The 24440-nt window shown below is 33.7% G+C and overlaps 1 protein-coding gene across 1 annotated transcript; it reads left to right on the top strand.

Annotated features, from left to right (window-relative positions):
• The first annotated feature begins 876 nt into the window (after positions 1–876).
• LOC120174492 (phosphoenolpyruvate carboxylase 4-like) lies at positions 877–11006 on the top strand. Its single transcript, XM_039181314.1, has 20 exons — positions 877–1118; positions 1838–2001; positions 2556–2670; positions 2973–3050; positions 3134–3202; positions 3355–3433; positions 3519–3595; positions 3711–3806; positions 4122–4263; positions 4684–4815; positions 5112–5188; positions 5257–5535; positions 6478–6603; positions 6695–6796; positions 6865–7011; positions 8198–8296; positions 8460–8548; positions 9151–9277; positions 9357–9563; positions 9954–11006. The coding sequence occupies exons 1-20, from the start codon at positions 963–965 to the stop codon at positions 10776–10778; spliced, it is 3186 nt and encodes a 1061-aa protein (XP_039037245.1). The 5' UTR covers positions 877–962; the 3' UTR covers positions 10779–11006.
• The last annotated feature ends 13434 nt before the right edge of the window (positions 11007–24440 follow it).

Genomic DNA, 24440 nt, shown 5'->3' with positions numbered 1-24440 from the left:
GATACAAATAATAAAAGAATTGATATCAGTGTCAAAGTATCGCTATTATTCCTTCATTTTTGAATTAATTAAAAAACTAAGGGTAAAGTACACAAATGGTCCTCTTACTATATGAAAATATTTTTAGTCCATCGACTATTAAAAGTTACAAAATGGTCACTAACCTGTTGTCTGGGATATTATAAAATCTAATCCTATAATCTCAAACAATTATACAATTCAAACGATTATGGGATCAAATTTTATCATATCCCAATTAGTATGTTAACATCCAGCTCATACAACTGCCAATTTTTTAATGGAAAATGATGAGTTTGGATGATCATTTTGTAATTTTAATAGTAGGGAGACTCAACAAATTATCACCCTATAATCAGATGATCATTTTGTAACTTTTAATAGTCGAGAGACTCAATAATCATTACCATATAGTCAAGTGTATTTTATTCAAAATTAAAATGAACATAATAATAATGTAATGTAAGGGATGACTATAGGGAAAAATCATTCTTCTTTAAAAAAACTCCGAGAGTGGAATCTTCTTGTTGGAAAGAATATGGAAGGAATCATTAGGGTAGAATATACTATTGTCAATGTATTCCTAAAGCTACTTTTTGGGCTGTGTTTTATCAAACAAGAAAAACGTTTGGGGGGCCCACATCAGTGGTGGTGGTAATATTAAATATCGGGGCCAGGCAAAGGCAATCAGTGAGTGGGCAACAAGAGGAAGACCTGGGAGAACAAACATCCCGGCACCACCGTATAGATCGCCACGTGGAACGATCCTCTTTGCATCACAAGCGGTAAACCTGTTGGCCTCACACTTATTTAACAGAAAATTGTGGTTCATTTATGACCCTATCAGATCATTTGCCCCGCTGTGCTGATATACATTTGTTTCCTTTCATATAATACATAACAGTGTTTGTTTTCTGTTTGGTTTGAGGTAGGCACACACAGCTATGACGGACACCACGGACGATATAGCGGAGGAAATCTCTTTCCAGTCCTTCGAGGATGACTGTAAGCTGCTGGGGAATCTGCTCCACGATGTGTTGCAGAGAGAAGTTGGCTCCCAATTCATGGCCAAGATCGAGAGGATTCGACTCCTCGCTCAGGTCACTCACTTTCCTCGCTTTTACATTCAGTATACCTTCTTTTTGGCCTGATCCATTCATTATTTTTGATTTCTTTTTTCTATTTTGCTGTTTATATGTAAAACAGAGACTCTCACCGTGACAGGGAACATATATAGTATTCAAAATGAAAAAAATAAATGAATCAAAATACAAATATATTGTGTTTATTTGCATTCTTGCTTGCTTTTAATATATAGTTTCCCCTACAGACAAAAGAAACGAAAGCGGGGAAGGCTGGTGTGTGAAGTTTACGTTTTACTGTGCTTTCCATTTTGTTTAGATCAAAAACCGATAATCAGCTTAGACTAATAGTTAATTTGTTTTTCTTACTAAAATTTATTCTCTAAAACTATATAAATAACTATATATGATGCATTTTTTTTCATTTACTGTTTTCTTCTGTAGAAAATTTTATCCGATGAGTCTGTTTGGTTGCTCAGAAATTATATTAACAGGAGTGGAAAATGAAGGGAAATTACAATTTGTGTTTTGCATTTTTATGATACTATTTATTTATCTTTTTTTTTTGGATGAAAGTTAAATTGTTAACAGAATCATGGTTAGATTCTCTTTGAATGTATTTGCAAGTGAAAGCTAGAATTTGACTTCACTTTTTATTGCCTACAATTTCTCACAAGCAGAAAGGGAAAAGATTTATTGAGAATGATTTTTACCTTGTTTTTATTTAAATGTTGTAGAGTGCTTCAAATATGCGTTTGTCCGGGATAGAGGATATGGCGGAGTTGCTAGAGAAGCAGCTGGCATCTGAGATATCAGAGATGACATTAGAGGAAGCTTTGAAATTGGCTCGTGCTTTCAGCCATTATCTCACTTTGATGGGAGTTGCTGAGACCTATCACAGGTATTGGGTTTTTAGTTTTTCAACTATTCATATTTCCTGAGTTCAGTTTTCACTTTTCAGTTTGTAGGGAATAATGCATGTACAATTGTAGATACTACTTTGCAATTAGGTTATTTTAAAATTTCCTGTATATGACTTCAGGTGGATTTATCTTTTTTTTTAAGTGATTCGAGAGCTGCAAACTTTTTTGCTAGTTTATGTTTCAATTATCTTTACTTAACAATTGAAAGTTTTGTTTTCATTTTACATCTTTCATGGCTTTAACATTTTGGAATAACAACTGCTTTGGTTTTTGATTTGGTAAAATGGAAAAAATTGAAACTCTGGAAAATGGTTCCCTTTCTCAAGCATTTTCCTTCGCCTGTCTCATTTATTCTGTAGATGGCGGGTAAACTAGGTGATGTTAATGTCTAAATGCCTACTCACGAATGAATTCATTATAATTTGGATTTCTTAATAAAAATCAAGAAAATGCAAAACAACTTTGTGCAAAACAACTTTTATGTTAGTTTTTATCCGGAAACTCAAAAAATTAAGTAAACTAATTTGTGTAGGGTTCGTATGGGACGAAGCGCTACACATTTATCTAAGTCTTGCGATGACATGTTCAGTCAGTTGATTCAGGGCGGCGTTACTCCAAATGAGCTTTATCACACTGTTTGCAAGCAGGTATATTTCTTATATTTCTTTTAGATATATTTTTCTTCGGTTCCTTGTTCATTAAAATGTACATCATCCAAAACCAAAAAATAGCAAAGAATATTAATTACTAGAAACTCCAACTTCTCATTGTGTTCCTGAAAAGTGTGAGACTCACCTCACTGAAGCCAGACAAATGTGAGCTTCTTGTGCAGTCTCAACTAATGGAGAGCAACATAAGCGCAACGATTTGTTTAGTCATGCAAACAAGCTGTTCAATTCTTTATTTTATGATCTAATTAACTGTAAAATCCTTTTTCCCCTTTTTTCAGGAGGTTGAGATTGTTCTTACCGCCCATCCCACACAAATTAACCGCCGTACCTTACAATACAAACATATAAGAATTGCTGTAAGATCCTTACGAAGTGTGCTGAAAATTATCAACTTGAGTATTGAGGCTATTTTTCTGAGTGTCAGCCTGTCTTCTTGCAGCATCTGTTAGAATACAATGACCGATCTGATCTTGCTCATGAAGATCGAGAAATGCTAATTGAAGATCTGGTACTGTTCCCAAATCCAATATATCTCGGACTCTCTCCATGAAAATAAAGGGAAAGGGGGTGGGGGCATGGTTTTCTTACTGTTGTGGTGATAATGGGAAAAAAATGTCTCCCATTTTTTTGATTTTATCAGAGTTCCTTTTGGCTTCGTAGGTGAGAGAGATCACTTCTATATGGCAGACTGACGAGCTTAGACGCCATAAACCTACTCCTGTGGATGAGGCCAGGGCTGGTATATCACTCTAGAGTTTAGACATATTAACATGCATTTTATCTTGTAAATGCTTCTATATGACAATAATATTATTTTTTATCAGGTCTGAACATAGTGGAGCAATCCCTTTGGAAAGCCGTTCCTCATTATTTACGTCGTGTCAGCAATGCCCTTAAGAAAGTGGGATATTAATTTCTGTTCTGAAGCTATTACGCACTTTGAATGGATACGGAATATTTGTTGGCTCAGTCTCATTGTTCTTTTTTTATTCTTTTAATTTGCCATTCCTTTTCAGCACACGGGAAAGCCGCTTCCACTAACATGTACCCCGATAAAGTTCGGCTCCTGGATGGGGGGTGATAGAGATGGAAATCCTAACGTCACAGCGAAGGTGAGTCCCCAGGCATTCTTTTACTTGCCGGCTCTTCCATGGTTGCTTTAAAGTTGGCTTATACTCTGTACATTGAACTGCTGGTTCATTTTGGAGATGCTGTTTGGAACCTTAGTTTTGCAATTTATAGATTGACTTTTGTTATTTTTCCTGAAACTTCACGAGCTTTTTCCACGTGTATAGTTGTATATGTTACGACTGTAATAATTAGCATTCTCTGAAAGTACCTATCACATATTTCATCCATAAATGGTAATTTTCCTCTAGTTTACCAAGTGCCTAATGTCTTCATTGTTTTTCTTCTCATTGTTTCAGGTAACAAGGGATGTCTCGCTTTTATCTAGGTGGATGGCCATTGATCTTTACATCCGGGAAATTGATAGCCTTAGATTTGAACTATCCATGAACCAATGCAATGATAGGTTATCCAGATTGGCTCAGGAAATTCTAGAAAAAGGTTGGGGCCGTTTGACATTTTTATGCTCTCTGTAACCTTAAAACACATATCCTAGAACTTTTTGGATAGTATATCTGTTTGATACCAGCTTATGCTAAAGTCAAACTCACAATGATGACTGATGAGTATAATTTTGCGTGGCCTTGATAACCAAGAATGTAGTTAAGCATATGATTTTGAAGAATATTTTAACAATTCGTTGAAATAAACCTGAACTTGTAGAAACAAGTGATCTTAGATTAGATGATTGTGTGCTTTACACTATATTAAAACTTGCTCAAGATGGATTAGAGAGTTATATCTGATGATTTTCATCCAATTTTGCCATATTAAATTTTGTGTTATAATTTGTGTTATTTCTCCTTATCTAAATTATATCATTGCTTCTGAATTCTTAATAGAGGTTTACTTTATCTTCAGAAACATTATCGGAAAACCTGCATGATAATCGGAACCAACCTTTAAGCCGAAGTCTATTCAAGCATCATGGCCTACAAGCTCCACCCCTTCCTACCCAACTTCCTGATAGGGCAGATTTACCTGCCTGCACTGGTATGTGCGTGAATACCCACTCAACAAAATGCTTTTGCATGGTTTTATGGTTTTCTTTTTTGTGCACATACTTTTGAATAGCTATTAGGTGATTGTAATGGTAATAAGAAAATAGAAACTTTAGTTTTGTCTTTAACATTTCATGCTATATCTTTTCCGGACAAATCCATCACTGCTGCAATATGTGTGTGTACAATATTGTTTCTTTTTCTCTGGTAATAGAATTGATATTGTCTTTAATTTCTAGCTGATACTGTTCCATTGGATAATTTCATCTGATTTGTTTATTCATGTAGTTTACAATGATGGTGGTGGATCTCAGTATCCAAAACTAGAACTCCCAGGGACTGATTACATGCCTTTGGCTCGTGAGGTTAGTTCACTCTCTTGTAGGTTTTTCTGTCGGCATCACAACGAACATTTAAATCATGTCTACTTTAGAATGGTTGGGGAAAATCTAACTCTGAAAATTCATCTAAGGGTTTAAGTCTCAATATACCCAAAGCATCAGAAAATGGGAGTTCTGCTAACTCCAATGGATCAACAACAGTTGTCACGCCACGGGGTTCTTTCTCTTCTAGTCATCTTCTAGCTCAGAGGAAACTATTTGCAGAATCTACGATTGGAAGGTCCAGCTTCCATAAGCTTCTTGAGCCAAGCTCATCTCTACGTCCTGGAATTGCTCCTTATCGAATTATTCTTGGAGATGTGAAGGAAAAGGTATTGTTTCTCTTTAGTTAAATTATGTAATAGCTTGTGTAAAATGCTTGTTCTTGGAGATAAATCAGGTTTATTTATGCCTTGCTGGAAGAGAATATGTACCTTTTATGTTTTAGAAATGTCAATTTAGTTCGTATTGGAGATATTTACAAGTTTATTCTTATCCAGCTCATGGCATCACTTTTAGAATTGAGCTAAAGAAAAAAACAATTACAAAATGGATAAATAATGATATACCCATTCTATTTATATAGGAAATGGTTAAATATAAAATTGAAAATTCCTGTAAGATATAAAATGTTTTTAAAAGAGACAATTTTAGTTTTAAGCAAATGAAAAATCTTACACGTATTCATTTGGTAAAATGTGCAGATGATCATGACCAAATGATTTAAATATAATTTTAAAATTTTGGACTTATACATAAATAAATTATCACTGGGTTACGTCTGTCATTTGAATAATTGCAAGCAAATAGACATATAAACATTCCTTTTGCCTGATTGTAGGTTAGGCTGCAATTTATCACTCTATGGAAACCTTATATGCTAGGTCTATTATAGTAATATCTTAAGATCATAAAAGAATTCAAGCGCGCTAGGTTTCATTTGAGAACGACATTGACCAAAAAGGAAAGGCATTTTCAGAATTTTACTTTAAATTTAGTTCATTTGTAGATGTTGGGACAATTGCCTCAAGAGGCACAATTAAGGAAAACCTTATGAAATTTCAAGATTATTTTGAGTAAGGAACAAATTATCACCAAGTGTCTTGCTTATTCTACAGAGCTAATATTGCATGTAAAACCTGTGAACTTTTGTTAACAATCAGTTGCAGTTATTGAATCCCAGATTATGGAATTTATTTTTTCTGTAAATATGTTTTTAATATCCAATAAGATGCGTATTTACTATTTAGTGTTTTGATGACCTATAATTTCAGCTCATGAAAACACGAAGACGGCTGGAAATTCTTCTGGAGGATCTTCCCTGTGAATATGATCCTTGGGATTACTACGAGACGAAAGATCAACTTCTTGAACCACTACTTATATGTTACGAGTCACTGGTAATAACTCAGTTTCCAATATCCTGCTGGAAAATGACTGTTCATGCTGCCGTTGATATGCATAATAATGTGCCACAATTATAATTTACAGCAATCATGTGGGGCAGGGATTCTAGCTGATGGTCGGCTTGCTGACCTGATTCGAAGAGTTTCCACATTTGGGATGGTGTTAATGAAGCTTGATTTGCGTCAGGTACATTCAGTTACATTCTGGGACTTTCTCGTGCTTTGTGTTTTAGCTAAAGTTTTATTAATGTACAGGAATCTGGTAGGCATGCTGAAACACTTGATGCAATTACCAGATATTTGGATATGGGTACTTATAGCGAGTGGGACGAAGAAAAGAAAGTTGAATTTTTAACAAAAGAGCTAAAGGGGAAGCGACCACTAGTTCCCTCTACTATAGAGGTAAGATGTTCCAAAAGTATACTGGAGTGAACGAAGGCTTGCTAGGAATTTTTTATTTGGGGCTTGATTTGTGTATGCATACATACATTTTATGACACATGACAAATCTTATAGCATGAACTATGTTTCACATAAGTTTAAATTGGACATGACCCACACCTCCCTGTTACTCTATAGTTTGAGGCAACCCAAAACCTGTCTGACAAAAATGTTTGGGTATGTAGATTTATTAGAATTTGAGGTGGCCTAGTTCGAGCAACCTGGTTGTTGAAACAGCCAAAACACTAACTCAACTTGAAACACCATAGCACCTTAACCCAGTTCTACTTCCTTTATATGTAATCATCGGAAATAATAACAAATTAAAGAGAACTTGAATATGCCTAAAACCAGAAGTCCTTAAGCGTTGAAATCAGAATATATTATGATAATGCCTCAAAATTAAAAATGGGTGGTTGCGTGGTTTTGGTTGTCAAGCCCATAAGGTGGCATGGCGTGGGCCCTAGATTCTCATTTGTTATAAAAGTCAGATTCTCTAGGTAACATCCAATCAGTGACTCAATGATAAAATGGAAATCAGATCTGGAGATAGAACACAATGATATTGAACCACTTTGAGGCTCCCTGTGAAGTATGGCATGGCAAGCCATGGGTTTTGATTCTCATTTTTCTTGGTAACGCAATATGTAAAGGAAATACAAGGTGCTACTATTCATGGCTATTTAGATTTCCTAGCTTTGACTTGAAAAGTCAGGATGAACCCAAAAAAGTTCGTTGTTTAGTTTGCTCGTGGATCAAAAAACTGGTTTACCTTAAAAATTCCGCTTGAAAAGTAACTGTAAACAATTAGATTGGTTGTGCTTTGGACGTAATAGCAGGGATAGACGCATGATTTTATGTTAAGGATACAAATTTAAGAACTTACGTTAGAAATTTAAGAGCGAGAAATTAGAAAATTTTAGGGTGCAATATCGATCCCTGCTTAATAGTATTATTACTAGACATGTACAGAGGTTAGGTGCTTTGGCCCTTGGATTTGCTCATGTAGTTATGCATGCATTATTTAAATTTAGAAAGCGGTGCCTTCTTTCGTACAATATTCAACATCTTTCCTTCCCTTTATTTTTAATGTTCATTTATTGCTTTAGTTAACACTTTGTTCTTATCTCAACTGGATTTATTTCAGGTTGCTCCTGATATTAAAGAAGTCTTGAATACATTTTCTGTAGCCGCTGAGCTAGGAAGTGATTCTCTTGGAGCATATGTGATATCTATGGCATCCAATGTATGATTTACTAAAACCATACTATGTTTACGCCATTTCTTTTAGATCTGCAGTTCATAACTGAATTTTTTCCGCTTTTCTCTTAAATCATCTTGAAGAACTTTTACAATATTCTTTTATGGTATCAATAAAAACAATGCTACCCATCCTTGTTAATTTGCAGGCAAGTGACGTCCTTGCTGTGGAGCTCTTGCAGAAAGATGCTCGACTTGCCGTTAGTGGGGAATTAGGGAGACCTTGTCCTGGTGGAACGTAAGTTTGCATTTAGGCTAGTTGATACTCGTACGCTCTTAGATACATTAAATCTTACCATTTATTTTTACGTATGATAGCACAATGGTAATTGATTCCCCTGGGATTTAAAGTTCTTTTATCTGATTTGGTTCTGTTTTTCTGCATCTACTTCCTTTAGGTTGATACTATTTGTGGGTCCTTGCAATGTGTTTATTCATAGCTCCTGGCTACTTTTTGGACATGGACGATCTTATATGCCCTTGTAGATGAGTGGCAGAAATTACCGATTATCCATTTTACTGGGTTATTATAAGGAGTGAATTAGTTAGTATTTCATAGCTTATGGGTTTGAGTTTTGGAATGGGAAGGGTTCCTCCAACTGCAAGTTATTTTTGTTGCCGAAGACGAGTTTGGCTTCAGTAAAACTGAGAACCTATTAAGTCACTATCTCATCTCTTGTAGATATTCGCAGGGGAATAAATAATAATAGAACAAGAATAAAGTATTGAAGGGGAATAATAAGAGCTCTGACACATGTTCAGTTATGGTCAAAATAATTCAACATAACTATGGTACTGTTACGTCCAAATTATCAATACATATATTTATCTTTTGAGTAGGTTGCGTGTGGTTCCCCTGTTTGAAACTGTTAAAGACCTCAGAGAAGCAGGTTCAGTTATCAGAAAACTGTTATCAATTGATTGGTACCGGGAGCACATTATAAAGAACCATAATGGGCATCAAGAAGTACGTTAATTTTATGGCCATTTGCAGGATCATTTGTGATATTCCATTAATCTTGTGTTTACAAAGTTACTTAAAACAGGTGATGGTCGGATATTCTGATTCTGGTAAAGATGCTGGGCGCTTCACCGCTGCGTGGGAGCTTTACAAAGCGCAAGGGGATGTTGTTGCAGCATGCAATGAGTTTGGAATCAAAGTTACTCTTTTCCATGGTCGAGGAGGGAGTATTGGTCGCGGAGGTGGCCCAACATATCTAGCCATTCAATCCCAACCACCTGGTTCTGTAATGGTGAGTTGCCACTGCAATTTTTATCTCAGAAATTTAGTATTGTTATTCAATTATTTACTCAATAGTTCCATATTTTGGAAGATCACTTGTTTCTCGAGTTATATATTATTTGGTTGTCTTTTGTTGTGATACTCTTGTCAAAAGTTTAATTGTTGAAATCCCAACTCCTATCCATTCTATTTGCCAACCAAAAGGTAAATCTTGTATTATTATATATAATGTTTCCCTGGTTTTAATAAACTAACACGTGCGTCTACTGTCAAGTTTAATGATGTTCCATGTATTGTTGTTTGAGAGGTTTTCCGAGCTAACTTATACAGAATATGATGTCTTTGCTTTGAGGAATGTTTAGCTTGGTGTCTGTGGTTGATAAGTATGTTGAATTGGCAGGGCACACTCCGTTCAACTGAGCAAGGGGAGATGGTGCAGGCGAAATTTGGTTTGCCACAGACTGCTATTAGACAGCTAGAAATATACACAACAGCTGTGCTCCTTGCAACTCTGCGTCCCCCTCAACCACCTCGAGAACAAAAATGGTGTAATCTGATGGAGGAGATCTCGAAAATTAGTTGCCAGAAATACCGAAGCACAGTTTATGAAAACCCAGAGTTCCTGGCCTACTTCCATGAGGCTACACCTCAGGCTGAACTGGGGTTTCTCAACATAGGAAGCCGGCCCACGAGAAGAAAAGCAACGACAGGAATAGGACATCTTAGAGCTATTCCATGGGTATTTGCATGGACACAGACCAGATTTGTCCTTCCAGCATGGCTTGGGGTAGGAGCAGGTTTAAAGGGTGTATGCGAGAAGGGTCATACTGAAGACTTGAAAGCGATGTACAAAGAGTGGCCTTTTTTCCAATCCACGGTGGACCTGATAGAGATGGTTCTAGGGAAGGCGGATATCCCTATCGCCAAGCATTACGACGAAGTGCTAGTGTCGGAGAGCAGGCAGGAACTTGGAGCGGAACTTAGGAGGGAACTGATGTTGACAGGAAAGTACGTATTGGTAGTGAGTGAACATGAGAAGCTGTCGGAGAACAATAGGAGCTTGAGAAGGCTGATAGAGAGCAGGCTCTCGTATCTGAATCCAATGAATATGTTGCAGGTGGAGGTTCTGAGGAGGCTTAGACGTGATGAAGATAACAACAAACTCAGAGATGCATTGCTAATTACTATAAATGGAATCGCTGCCGGGATGAGGAACACTGGTTAAGTGAAGATTAGATGGATCTATCTGTCGTTAATATATAATTTGTTTTCCATATCGCTACCATTTGGTAGCTGAATTAATAACTCTACCTGGGACAATGTTTTCTCTTATTTTGTGAAAACTAAAATGAAATCAGGAAAGACTAGTAAATGTCCTCGGTGTGGAATTTGGTAAATTTAATGCAAGCAACGGTGAAATCTGTTTCACCTTTCAGTTTCAGTTTGAAATTTTCATTTCTGGCTCGTGGTTTGTGTCTGGTTTTCTTCTCTTGTAATAAAAATCCATTGTTAGGGATTACAAAGCTAAAATTACAAATTTACTTCCGGTTTTGGTACCATAATTCTTGCACTGTAAATAGAAATTTATTCTATAAAGTCGTTCATTTGATTTCTTGTTCAAATGCAGACAATAATTTTTTATATTTCTAATCGCATGGTTTTCCCTATAGCCCAATAAACTCATACTCCATTTGTTTCTAGTTTCATTCATACTAGAGAACCATTTGATTTGATTCATGTCGGTATAAAAGGATATCATGTTTGTTCTATCACTGGTGTATGATATTTCTTTACCATTATCATTACTGTATTTGATGCATACGGATTATTTAGGCTTAATGCACTATTTTCTCTCTAAAGTTTTTTATTAAGAAAATTTTATCAATTAGAGTGCGACTCGTGATACTATTGATTAAAAAAATATCGTTGATTTTAATAAAAAAATAAATGACATGTTAAGTCTCTTAATCTTTTTTTAATTATAAATTAACCCATTATTTCTAAATTTTATAATTCAGTCTAATATTTAAAATATTATTTATAATTTTATATTTTACTTAATAAATTAATATCATCTAGAAGATGATATTAATTTATTAAATACAAATAAATACAAATATTATAATGTTATAAATAATATTTTAAATACTATATTAAATTATAAAGTTTAAAAATAAACAGAACTCAATTTAGGATAAAATAAAAAAAAATTAAAGAATAAACTGAACAAAAGAAAAATCAGAGACGTCATGTTATTTATCTCTTTTTATTAAAATCAATCATATTTCTTTTATTCGAATTACTATCTAACGCATTTTGATATATTAAATAGAAAATCATGTAATAAAAATACGATAATATTTTAATCTTATTTATAGGATTAAAATTTTTACTATCAATATATTAATTCTACTACCAATATATTAAATAATTATTTTAAAATTAAATTTTGTTACAATTTTGAAAAATAATAACGTATTATAAAATGTATATAAAATTATAATAAAAAAAAGGGGAAATGGGATTGAATTTGGAGCTTTATCAAGCTGCAAGGGAGAGGGGGAAGACAGAGACAGGTGGAGATTGGTTTGCGTGAGTTTTTGAAGAGTACTATCAGGGACGGATGTCAAATCTTATAATACGAGGATGAATTTCTAAAATTTTATGGATGAAAATAAATTCTTAATTAAAATATAAAAAATATTTAAAATATATATTAATTTAAAAATTTTAAGTATGATTACTTCTGCATGTTCTCCTTCGTTCTATCCCTGAGTGCTGTCCAGCTTCAAGATTTGACTAGATAGAGCTTTGGTTCAATGTTTTTACTAGTGTTTCTGTCTATACTCATCCAATTTATTGTCAGTCAAATATATAATCTAAAGCTAAGATGAACTATCTTTTGCCTGTCCTACATTTGTAGGACACTCGGACAGCCTTATAAGTGTTTATTTTGAGTGGGAGAATCAACTCTTTCTTTATACATACTCATTTATCATTTTATCCATGTGCATGTAATTCAAGTAATCATCATGTCCATGTATATGTAATTCAAGTACTCATTTCTTAATCTGTAAAATAAGTTGACGAACTTCGTTCAAGATATTTCCAAAGTACAAGAATTGTAAAATTTTGTATATAACCCCCTTAAATGGTGTATTTACGATCGGTATAATATTATCAGTAGATATCACTTGAGTAAAAAGAATGAAAGTAAATTGAAAATAGATAAAACAATCAACAAATTTAATTTTTGCGTTAATTTAAACAAGAATGCACCAAGAAACACACTAAACACTTCAAGAAGCCACAAAAATGCTCAAATCTAATACGAAATGATACGATCGCTTGCTTTAAATCGCACAACCAAGAAACAAAATAAGATGTCCTAGAAAGATAAAGATAGAATTCCTGAATTCCTGAATTCAAGAACCCAAGAATGACGTGAAGATGTCCTAGAAAGCTTATGAATCACGATTGATTCGGTAATCTTTGTCAAAAGCTCTAATTAACCCTCCAAGATGTAATTATCTTGACATCCTGAAGTGTAAATATGACTTCACCACGAAAATTTGTCAACGAAACGTGTTGAAACAGTTCCGAACGTACAAGTAAAAGTATTTATAAAAATATACTCTAAATGTACATATAAAAGAAGAAATTTATTGCACGAACCAAATGAGTTCAATGGTCAAGGGATTGTTGTTATCCCTTGAGATTCCGAGTTCAAGCACAACGTTTGAAACAACGTTTGAAGTAGCGTATGAGCTTTCATTGTCAAATGGAAGGTGCTTATTTATAAGCTCATAAAAATCCTAAACCTAAGGAAAGTTAAATTTGATTTAATGTCAAATACTAATTAGATAAGATAATGTTGGTATTACCTTGAGCTCCCGACATCATACCAATCATGAAAAATAGGTTCATTTCATGTCAAAGATGATCGATTTGACACCTCTTGTACTCGTATCACACTAGTTAATGAATGTATTTGAATAATTATAATAATCACCTACAACCTGTGCACAAAGTATCGTATGTGATGAAACAAGGCAAGAAAATCATTTAAGTTCTATAATTTCTTCTCAAGAGTGTCTCTTCATCCACAAGTTTTTGTTATTTCTCTTTCATCTCCTCCCAAACAAACTTAATTTAGACTAATAGGCTAAGCAGAGAATGTTATTGAGAAAAAGCTCCATGCACCAGCATCCACGTCCACGTTAAGTGGATTCCAACAATGGTAGGTATATTCGTACATATAGTTGGATTCCAGCAAACAATATTCCAACTCACAGCTAGCTTTAAGTGGGAATATGTGGTGTTCACAATGACTCTGCAACTTCAAAACAAACCTTATTTTGATAGAACTGAAACGATCATTATTCCCACGTCTCCTAATAGTACCGTCCTTGATTTGCAACCAAACCCTAAGGTAGCAGCTAAACAAAGTTTAAGTTTGGTTTGAAAAAGATGGATGCGCCTATAAAACAAAATATGTACTACTTGTTGGGTTGGGAGAATGTGCATTTCATTGTGTTTGTCATTGTAGTGCGCATTACTAAGCAGCTGGATAGATTGATGGATAGGTTTTATTTTTTTGCACGGAAAGCAATCCTACGAAATGGAATTGGAATGGTTTTTGCAGATGATGTTTTTTTTAAAAACAATTTTCAGTTATTACAAGATATTATATGTTCATAATTTTTCTTAATAATTGATAACGCACACACTCTATAGACGTAGCTACTCGAACTCAGAATCTCTAGGGAGAACAACACTCCCCTTAATCGCCGATGCCACTTAATGGGTTCAGATGATTCTTCATTTGAAATTATGAAAAGAAAAGGAAAAAAAAGTTGTTGTGAGATGAAATGATTTAAATAGCTGTCGAGTAATTGAATAGCGGTTGTTATATAATGGTAACGACGGTCTCCGAAAGCGTTATTACGGAAAATAGCAGTGTGAAGTAGTATCACATTAATAATAGTGAATCACTGTCGCAATTTGACGGGTAACGACCAATAGCTGCAATAGTGGGTCGCTATTCCCGTTATTGTTCTGTTACTATAAAATAAAATAAAAATCCAATACTTTGATACGATAATTAAAATTATTACGTTTTACAATAACTTGTGCGAATTTAAAAAATTCACGACCGTGACACCTACAGTGACTAATAATATCCGTAACCACAATAAACGTAATGCAATCGGAAACGCGGTGTCAACCGTAATTTAAATTCATGCATGTGAGGTGTTTGAGTTGTAGAGTGTTTGGTTATCTTGTTTTGTTTGTTTTGGAGGACAAGATCATGAGATACAGTGGTACTAAAACATGAAATTAGTGATGCTTCACTTTAGTGCAACATCCAGTAATTACCAAGGGCATTTTAGATGGGTCAATTTGCTTGGGCAGTTCGGTGGAGGCCGGCTGGGCGGATATAATTGACACCCCCTTTTAACATTGTGCGTCCTTCAAAAGCATTTTGGCCCACCTATCTACTTCCATTGCTCCATCATATGTTAATGTATGTCAATTCTGTATATAAATCTAAAACCATTTCCTCGTTATCTTTTCTACCTTCATAAATGGAGTAGCAGAACTGCCCTTTTAGTTTTAGCCTATGTTCGTTCTACTCCTTACGGGATATAATTCCCAAAATATTTGCCTCAAAATTTAGATACCGACATATAATTTTTTTTGACGAATTTTAAATCTAATTCTAATTTTGTCTAGAGGGGAGAGGAAAGAAGAATTTGAGGGGATGTAAGGAAAATACTCCCAGTAGATCTAGAACCCGTGAATACATTCTCCCTAATTGGAACACACATTTGATGGTTTTAATATTTTATTTTTGAAAATTATTTTTATCGAAGAGAGCAACACAAACGGGTTTTACTTCTTCAGTGTGGGTGTATAAAGTTTGGAAGGATATGTTAACTTTAAAAGGAAGCGTCTACTTTCGGAATTAAACCAATTGGAATGACATTACTTCAAAGACAATATCTTTTACGATATAATAAATATATTGCTTCCTTTATTTATTTATTAGAATTATATGTGATTGTCAATACTAATGTTTTTATTTTGCAATAGTAATTCTCCAACACTTATATTTAGGTCTGAGTAACATATCTCTGGTGAGTAAATTACGAGATTAATATATTTTTATTTAGACCTGACAAATTTGGTCCGAACTCAATTATCTAAACTAATTCACAACAATAAAAAGCGACAAAAGCACAACAGTTGCCTTGCCCCCTCTAACTCCCAAAACAAGTGGTACTGTTACTGTAAATGGCCACTAAGATTTTCACAGAAAGCAGCATAATTTAATACAGCAAGGAAACAATCCGACACACAAGTGAAAGTAGGCAAAGCTGGCTGGTAATGAAATGGAAAAGGAAAGCCAGATTTTGCTTTGCATTTGTACTGTACTGTCCCAAACCAAAGCTTGCTTTCTCTAAGGCGATTCCCCACTTGTTTGCTTTAATTTATATACATATATGAACACGGATGGACTCGAAGGGGCAGTTGGGATAGTCGCCTCCATAAAATTTTTAAATTATCAAATATTTTAGATATTTATTTTCATATTTTTTTATTGATGATCTATTTTCTCTTCCTAGAATTTTATAAATTCGTTTCCTTTTAAAATTTTAATATTTTATTCCTCTAATATAAAATAATGTGTTCATCCATGTATACGAATACATGAATCGTGCAGGTCCTACAATGGCACATACAAGTGTTAAACCTGGCTGTTGCCAGTTTTTGGTGGACAAATAATGTCACAATCTACAGGGCAAATGTTAAAACTCATAAAGGAATCATTCTCTTTTTTCTCCTAATAGAAAAATAGATTGAGACTGGCTTCGTGAAAATGAGTGGTTAGGTCATGGATGAGGTCAGACCTTTCAGTAATTGTAGATAAAATCATTAACAAAATATTATGACAATCTCCGGCAAATGACTCGTTCTTTTCTCTCTTGGCAATTGATCATTCTGATTAATGCATTTAGGGATGGATCGATGGGATAAACGAAACAGTTTGTTCTTTGAAAATTTCATATTATCATATATTTTTATTTATTATTAATAATTTATTTATGTCTCTTAAAATTTTATAAATTCATCTGATCTTGAAAGTTTAAAAATCCGTATCTTTAGTATAAAATTATACATTTGTTCTCAGATGCATTGATAAATGATTCCTGGCCTGTGCTTTTTCTTTGCTTTGGCATGCGACGTATGATGCCACCAACCAAACCTTAGATCTTTATACATCTTTCTTCTTGCCTTCAATTTTTATCCCATCTTTTCTTTATGATCAACTTTTCCTTTTTCTTAAATATTCAACTTTATACCTTTAAAACGTGTGGCCGTACAAACTGCTGATCCATATATATATATATATTTTCTTTGCCTTTATAACATTTTAATGAGAATTCGAAGCTTATCAAATCATCTAACACTCAAACCGTTAGGGAATTTTTAGATGTTATTCAAATGATAATAATTTGTTAATCATCTATTTATACGGCTAAATATGAGTTCTAATTCATATGTTATGGTACACAAATAATTGATAATTAATATGAATACAAAGTTTTATTAAATATTAATAAAAATAAGAATATTATTAATATATTAACATCAGATAAAAGAATTTAGAAAGAGGTTAAACCCCCTCTTATTGTCTATTTGATATATATTTATCAAATCTTTGAATGAATTGACATACAAGTCAACTTGACACAATTCAATTGAGAAATGATTAACACAACTACCTTATTGTAAATTATAATAAATATTATTGAGTAGTATCGAAAAGAGAATATTGTTGTCTTTTGAGGTTTTGGGTTCGAGCAGTTGCGTCTGTAACGTATACATTATTAATGATTAAAAAAGATTATGAACATACTACATTGTAATCACCTCAAACTAAAAGCTGCGTTTTTATATTTTTTCTTGTTTGTAAATGGTATGTATAGTGAAGTTCTTTTTTAATGAATAAAACATTTATCCAAAAAAAAAAACTTATGACTAAAAGAATTTGTATAATTTTTTACCACAACATCAATAAATATTCATTAATTTAATATTTTAAGGTATAACTTTTATCTAAAACAACTCTTTTTTGAGAAAATAACATCAGTGACCGAAAATGTCTTATAATATACGATTTTAACCAACTTTTTTTGGATTTGCGAAAATGACCAACAAATTCGCAACGCGAACTCCAATTTCGTAACCCAATTTCCAAATTCGCAACGCGAATATGTAAATTGCAACACAGAAGTCAAATTCGCAAAGCGCGTTTATTTTCGCAACGTGAATTTTATTTTCGAATTCGAAACACAATATTAATTTGGCAACACAAATGTAAACAATATTATCGCAAATCATAACCTAAAACTCTAAATCACAACTCAGTCCAATCTTCATCTCTCACTCTCTACGACGACATCCATCCCCATCTCCAACGAAATCCGTCCTCATCTCCAACGAAATCCGTCCCCATCTCCGGTGAAATCCATCTATCTCCATCTCTCAGAGCAACCCTCACAACCATTCACGGTCAGAAATGGAAAATCAACCACCGATGGTTAGTTTTTTTAATCTCTTATTTTTATTTTGAAATTTTTGTATTATTATTAGATTTTTCTTATATTGATGATAAATTTACTGGTAATTTCAATATATATAGATTAATCATTTCACTGAGATTGCTTAGTAAATTCATTCGGTTGCTGCCAATACTACTAAACTGTTTAGTCTTTAACTCTGTGAAGTCAGTATTTGCCTTTGTTTTGTCTTTTTGTTGAAGAAATGTAATTCATTCAAGTTTCAATTTGCAGAAGAATAGTTTTTGAAACTTAAATTCGTAACACGAAAATGAAAATCGCAACACCAAAATTGCAATGCGAAAATGAAAATCGCAACGCGATTTTAGTTTCGCGTTGCGATTTTCTCGTTGCGATTTTCATTTTCGCTTTGCGAATTTAATTTTCAGAAACTACTCTTATTCTGAAAATTGAAACTTAAATGAATTGCATTACTTCAACCAAAAAACAAAGACAAATACTAACTTCACATTGTTGCGAATTTAAGTTTCAAGAATAAACTACTACTCTTTATGTTGTCCTTGAACCTACACTAAACCTATATGTTGTCCTTTTAAATGTTATCTGATGCATTTTGTGAACTATGATGTAATAATGACTTGGGTGAATACCGTGCTAGTTTAAACATATTTGTCTTTGTTTTCACTGTTTAATATCATGTTTGTTTGTAGTGTATAATTTGTAGTTTTTGGTATATCTAACTTGGTATGTTTATTATTTTTGTAGAAAAAAATTTCGGCTCAATTGACCTTAAGGAATAAATTAAGCCTAGCCACTAAAATTGCGTCGAAGCTTACACCTCTACAAAGAAAATTGTTTGAGGATACTTGCTTTGGGCCATGGTTGAAAGTACAACATCCGGGTGGAGATGCTATGTTGACACATTTGTTTCTTCAAACCCAACTTCACTACTTCTAGGTTCAACAACATACAATGTAACATCATCTTCTTGCGAAACACTAATGTAAGCAATGAATCGTTCAACATCTTCATTGTCGGTTAACAAATAAACTTTACATTTTCTCTGATAAGATAGCCTAAATCCACTTAGAGACTCTAAATTCAATTTCTTTGCAACACGTAACATTAGAGTTTCATAAGTTAACTTTTTTAATGACAGTTTTAGTTGAAGATTCATGGGTAAAGGCATATATCGTAAAACACCATGAACATTCTCCCATGACCCTCCAAAACACAAATCTATCCAAACATGATCAACATTAGATGATTTCATTCTACAAATTGTAAATTAATTTACTAAACAAACGAGTTATAAGCTACATATCATCACTAACTTAGAGAATAACATACCTTTATTAAGTTGATAGTTGATAATTTGGGAGAGAAATCATTGAAAAATTATATAGAAATAAAATTATGTAAAAAAAATTAGAGATGGGGAAGGATGTCATTGGATATAGGAACGGATGTCGCCGGAGAGAGTGATAGATGTAGATGGAATGAGTTGCGATTTAGGGATTTAGGCTATGAGTTGCTGCTGCTGCGTAGTTATATACCGAAAACATTTGTGTTGCGGAAATAAAACCTGTTGCGAAATTAAAATTTGTGTTGCGAATTCGAAAATCGAGTTGCGAAATCGAAAATCGAGTTGCGAATTCAGAAATCGAGTTGTGAATTTGAAATTCAGTGTTGCGATTTACAGATTCGCGTTGCGGATTTGGAAACTGAGTTGCGAAATTGGAGTTCGCGTTGCGAATTTGTTGGTCATTTTCGCAAATCCAAAAAAAGTTAAACTAAATGGAAGTACTGTATGTTTTCGAATTGTGGAAATAACCGAGTTACTCTGGAAACTCTGAAGTGACTGGGATAAACTTAACTACTAAATGACCTAGAATTAAGCAAATAACTTGAATAAGTCTGTAAACACTGATGAACTTATATGTTGCACCGTCCATAAGAGTTTTGAACCACAAATCAAGCACGTCAATATTTCTTGATACCGTTGCAATACAAAAAATGAAATAAATACCATTGGAATACGTGTTCATCTCCCTAAGATCCATTCAATAATGATTATGAAGATGATCAGTTTGACTAGTGTTGTCAGTATTAAAGTGTAAATATCCTTGAAGTGCATCGATTTGACTGATTGACAGGTATCATAGTGTTGAGATTTGTTCAGTTCGAGTTGACTTAATATCTTGATAAATCGACATGAATCTTAAATACCATGAATCATCGTCTCATTCTTATTATATTAAATTACTAAGAATTCCCCAAGAACCCAATGTACAAAATGCCCCTGATTTCCTAAATAATGGAATCACTTCTGTCATACCTGAAATCTCAAGTAACTCTGATACAAAAGATTCTGAATACATTCCCGATTACTTAGCACCTCTGAAAAATATTTGAATATTATATGATCTTGATAAATCACTTACCGAATGACTAATGAATCTATTAGCTATTAAACCCCTTTTTATAGGGATCTTGATTATGAAATCTTATTAAATTACAAAAGTTTCATGGTTTCCTACCTGATAAATACCAAGTACCTCCGAAGAATAATTGGATCCTATAGTGTGTTCCCTATGTGACATGTAATTAATTTACCTATTTTAAAACGTGACTTTCTGAAATTACGGATTTACATATGTTTTGATTTACTGATAGTAAACTATGGCTACATGATATGTGTTCTCTAATTACATGTTTTCACTATAAAATATAATTGTTCCTGATTTATGGATCATGGGATCTACTGGATACTACTTGAACTATTTTATTGGGACATTATCTGAGTAAGCTGAAGTATGAAGGTTCAGCTCTGATCAAGCTGGTAATTTCTTGCAGACCTAAGGTGACCTTGGGTATGCTTTAAGGCCCCAAGGTACTCCTTTGGGTAAATCATGAGACTGCATATGGTGTATGGGTGGAGGGCAATTATGTGATATCATTATCACTCTTACGATATTCTACTAGATCATAATTTCGATATTAAAGTTAATACTCAATTTGATTTCTAGTGGATATTGTATGGCTATGATTCTGGAGTATGGAGGTTCAGCTCTGATCAAGCTGGTAATTTCTTACGGGCCTAAGGAGACCCTTGGGTAGGCACATAGGCCCTAAGGTACTCCCTTAGGGTGGCTCCTTTATTGTGTGCTTAGGGTAAGTCCTTATGGATGCAGTTCTGGGGAAACTACATAAAGGTGTTTGGTTGGAGGGTATTACTGTAGTTTTAAAATATGTTTTAAACTACTAATATTTTTAAATGATCTATATATATTACTCTATTTTGTTGGAACACACTAGAAATCCTATTTCAATCTCTTGAAATTGGCCCTCTGAATGTTTCCTCTAAAATGAAATCTTCATGCTTTTTACTCGAAGAAATATCATTGGAACCTCAGCTCATCCCGAAAACCTATAGACGACTGAATAAATAAAGAAAATTTATGATTCTATTTATATGTATGTCCTTCAGCATCCCTTGGTAGTTATGTATTACTGAGCTTTCCAAAGCTCATTCTTTTACTCTCCATTTCAGGTTGAAAAAATTGATCAAGTGCAACTATCGATATCTGTAATGGGAGTTCCTTTGGCTTGGGATGCAGAGTACGGTACAAGGGTAATTAGGGGGCATGTATGTCACATTTGATTTTTATACTAAGTATGAAACTTGTATGATTTTAATTTTGTTTGTAATATATGAATGGTTTTTTTGAACTTGTATTTTAATTATAAATTGTTTTATGATTTTACGCGTTTTAACAGAAATTTTAATTTTTTCCAGGATTTTTACTGTGGGTCACTCCGGTGGCCCTAATGTGACACCTCGGATCAAATCGGGTCACTCGTATCGGTCTGAGGGTGTTATAGGGACAATCATTATATCACTGGAAACTACTAGTTCTCCGTCAATCGTAAAGCCCCAGACAGAGACAGATCCATAAATATTTTTGAGGGTGAGCATATATATATACTGATAACATAAATTTTTCGTATGAAGTAGGTACAAATAAAATTCAGGATGGACACCATTAATAAAACTTGTGACTAGCATAAATAATTTCATATTTCAAGATGGGTAAATGCCTACCCCATAGCACACCTACATCTCCCACTAGCCTTAGATTAATCCCTTCGATGACTCTTTCGGACAAACCATTTGAATTAACCTCAGCGAATAAACAAGACCTTTGATAGGCTCATGTGATTTGACATATTGAAATACGATGTCTAACCAACATATCTTCATATTCTATTAACATAGGAATAACTAGAATAACCTTGTAACTTACACACTCAAAAGGCCGTTATAAATACATTCAATCAGGATTGAAAAAAAGGAGATGAACCGCTCATAACCAGTCGACCCTTGTTTTTGTTCCCCTTGATAATTTTTACTCTCTATTTCCTCCAAACGCCAGACAATAATTATTCTCTCACTAATCACGATTTTCCACCAAAATCAATAAAGATGAATCGCTCTCGACCAACTAGTTAAACTAATTATCATCAACAATAATGATATAGTAATAGTGTTTTTTAATTATTTATTTATGAAATAAAAATCCCATTAACCTTTTAAAAACCCAGAAAAATGCTATTAAGTTACACATGGTTCAAAATCGGTCTAAAAGTCAACCAGATTCCAAGTTTAGTAGAGAATGGGATAAATAGAGGTCTAAGGCTATACTAATCAAACCAACCACGGCAACGCCAATCAGATGACTCAGCAAATAAAATAAAATCAAATCAAACGAAAGCATCGAGGTGTAAAAGTTGCATTGCGTTTGCAGTGTCTCGAATTTGATTGATGGCAGAACAAAAGAAGGGATTATGCAAAGCAAAGGCAAAGGCAAAGACACTTGGGAAATGTACAACACCACAGAATCATATTTCCTCCTCTTTTAGTAATGACGACCTGATGGGTTTATTTTATATTATTAGTATAGATAAAAGTGATTATGGATCACCAACAAAGATTAATTTATCTAATTCAATAACGATGACTACCTTTATCTTTATCTTTTTTTTGGAAATTCAACTTATTTTTCTATTTTTCTTTGAAAGCATATTGAAAGTGAAAATATTATTGAACAATAATTTATAAAAACAATAAATTCTTAAATAACCCCTTTGGAAACAAAGTATTCCAAAGTAAAAGCAAATACTTGTCAGGATGAATATATTATTCCACACACAACTTTCCCTTCAAAAAATATGGATGCTGATGTAATCCTTTCTCCAAATATTCTGGGTATTTCAGCTACACTTATTTATTTAAAACCGTTGGATTTTGTTATGCTTGGCATTATATTTTAGATTTAATGTTGTAATTGGCAAATAAAGAAAATATCAAAGCAAGCATATGCATGCCTTTAATATTAATGGAACCAAAAGTAGGAAGAAAAAAACCCTTTAATTATGAGAGAATCACATGTATTAATCGACACGCATTAATTGGTTGGGTATAATATGGAATGGGGTGGAATAAATGGAAAACATAAATATAAAGAAGCTCGGAATGCAGGAAGGGAAGAATTTACTGTTGATGATGGAAACATTCTTGATCTTAAGTATTTGGCATAATACCAAAGTTAGTCATCTACATTTATCAAACTAGTCCTTTTGATTCTTATGCTTATTTGGTGCATTTTGGCCCAAAGTCTCATTTTAGGACAAAAAAAATCTCTAACGTTTGACTAAATAATCACTTTGACCATTATTCCTTTATTTTCGAGCATTTTGGCTCTCCAACATTTCATTCTAGGATAAAAAACTCTTATTTGGAAACCTTAACCGTTTGTTAGCTAACGATTTTCATTCATAAAAGGATCTTTTTACCTCAAAACGAAATATTGAAGGTCAACATGCTCTAAAAAAAAGTAAATACTAAAATGATCATTTTAATAAATGTGGGAGACTAACTTTAGTATTATGTCTAATTTTTTAGTTCTATTTTTTTTGGGAAATAAAGGAGAGCTGTTGCAGCTCAGTTACTCAGAGGCTTCATCTTCAAGAAGCAAGTTTGATACGACTGGTGGTGAACTGGGAAGGAGTGGACCTCTAAGTCCGGTGGAGTCTCGTATTTGGCCATGAAGTCGACCACTCTATTTCCGTTGGGCGGGATGTGTTTATAACGCACCACCCATTCCTTCTTCTCCGGTTCTCGGATATGGAGTAGGATATTCGGTGAGCCTTTCCTGTCAGACTTCTTTTGCAACATTTGGATGGCGACTAAGCTGTCTAATTCAATCTCTAACTGTGTAATCCTATATCCTTAACAC

This window comes from Hibiscus syriacus, unplaced genomic scaffold (assembly GCF_006381635.1).
Source record: "Hibiscus syriacus cultivar Baekdansim isolate YM2019G1 unplaced genomic scaffold, ASM638163v2 tig00112107_pilon, whole genome shotgun sequence".
NCBI classification, from domain to species: Eukaryota; Viridiplantae; Streptophyta; class Magnoliopsida; order Malvales; family Malvaceae; genus Hibiscus; species Hibiscus syriacus.
This window is presented reverse-complemented; position numbering and strand designations above follow the sequence as displayed.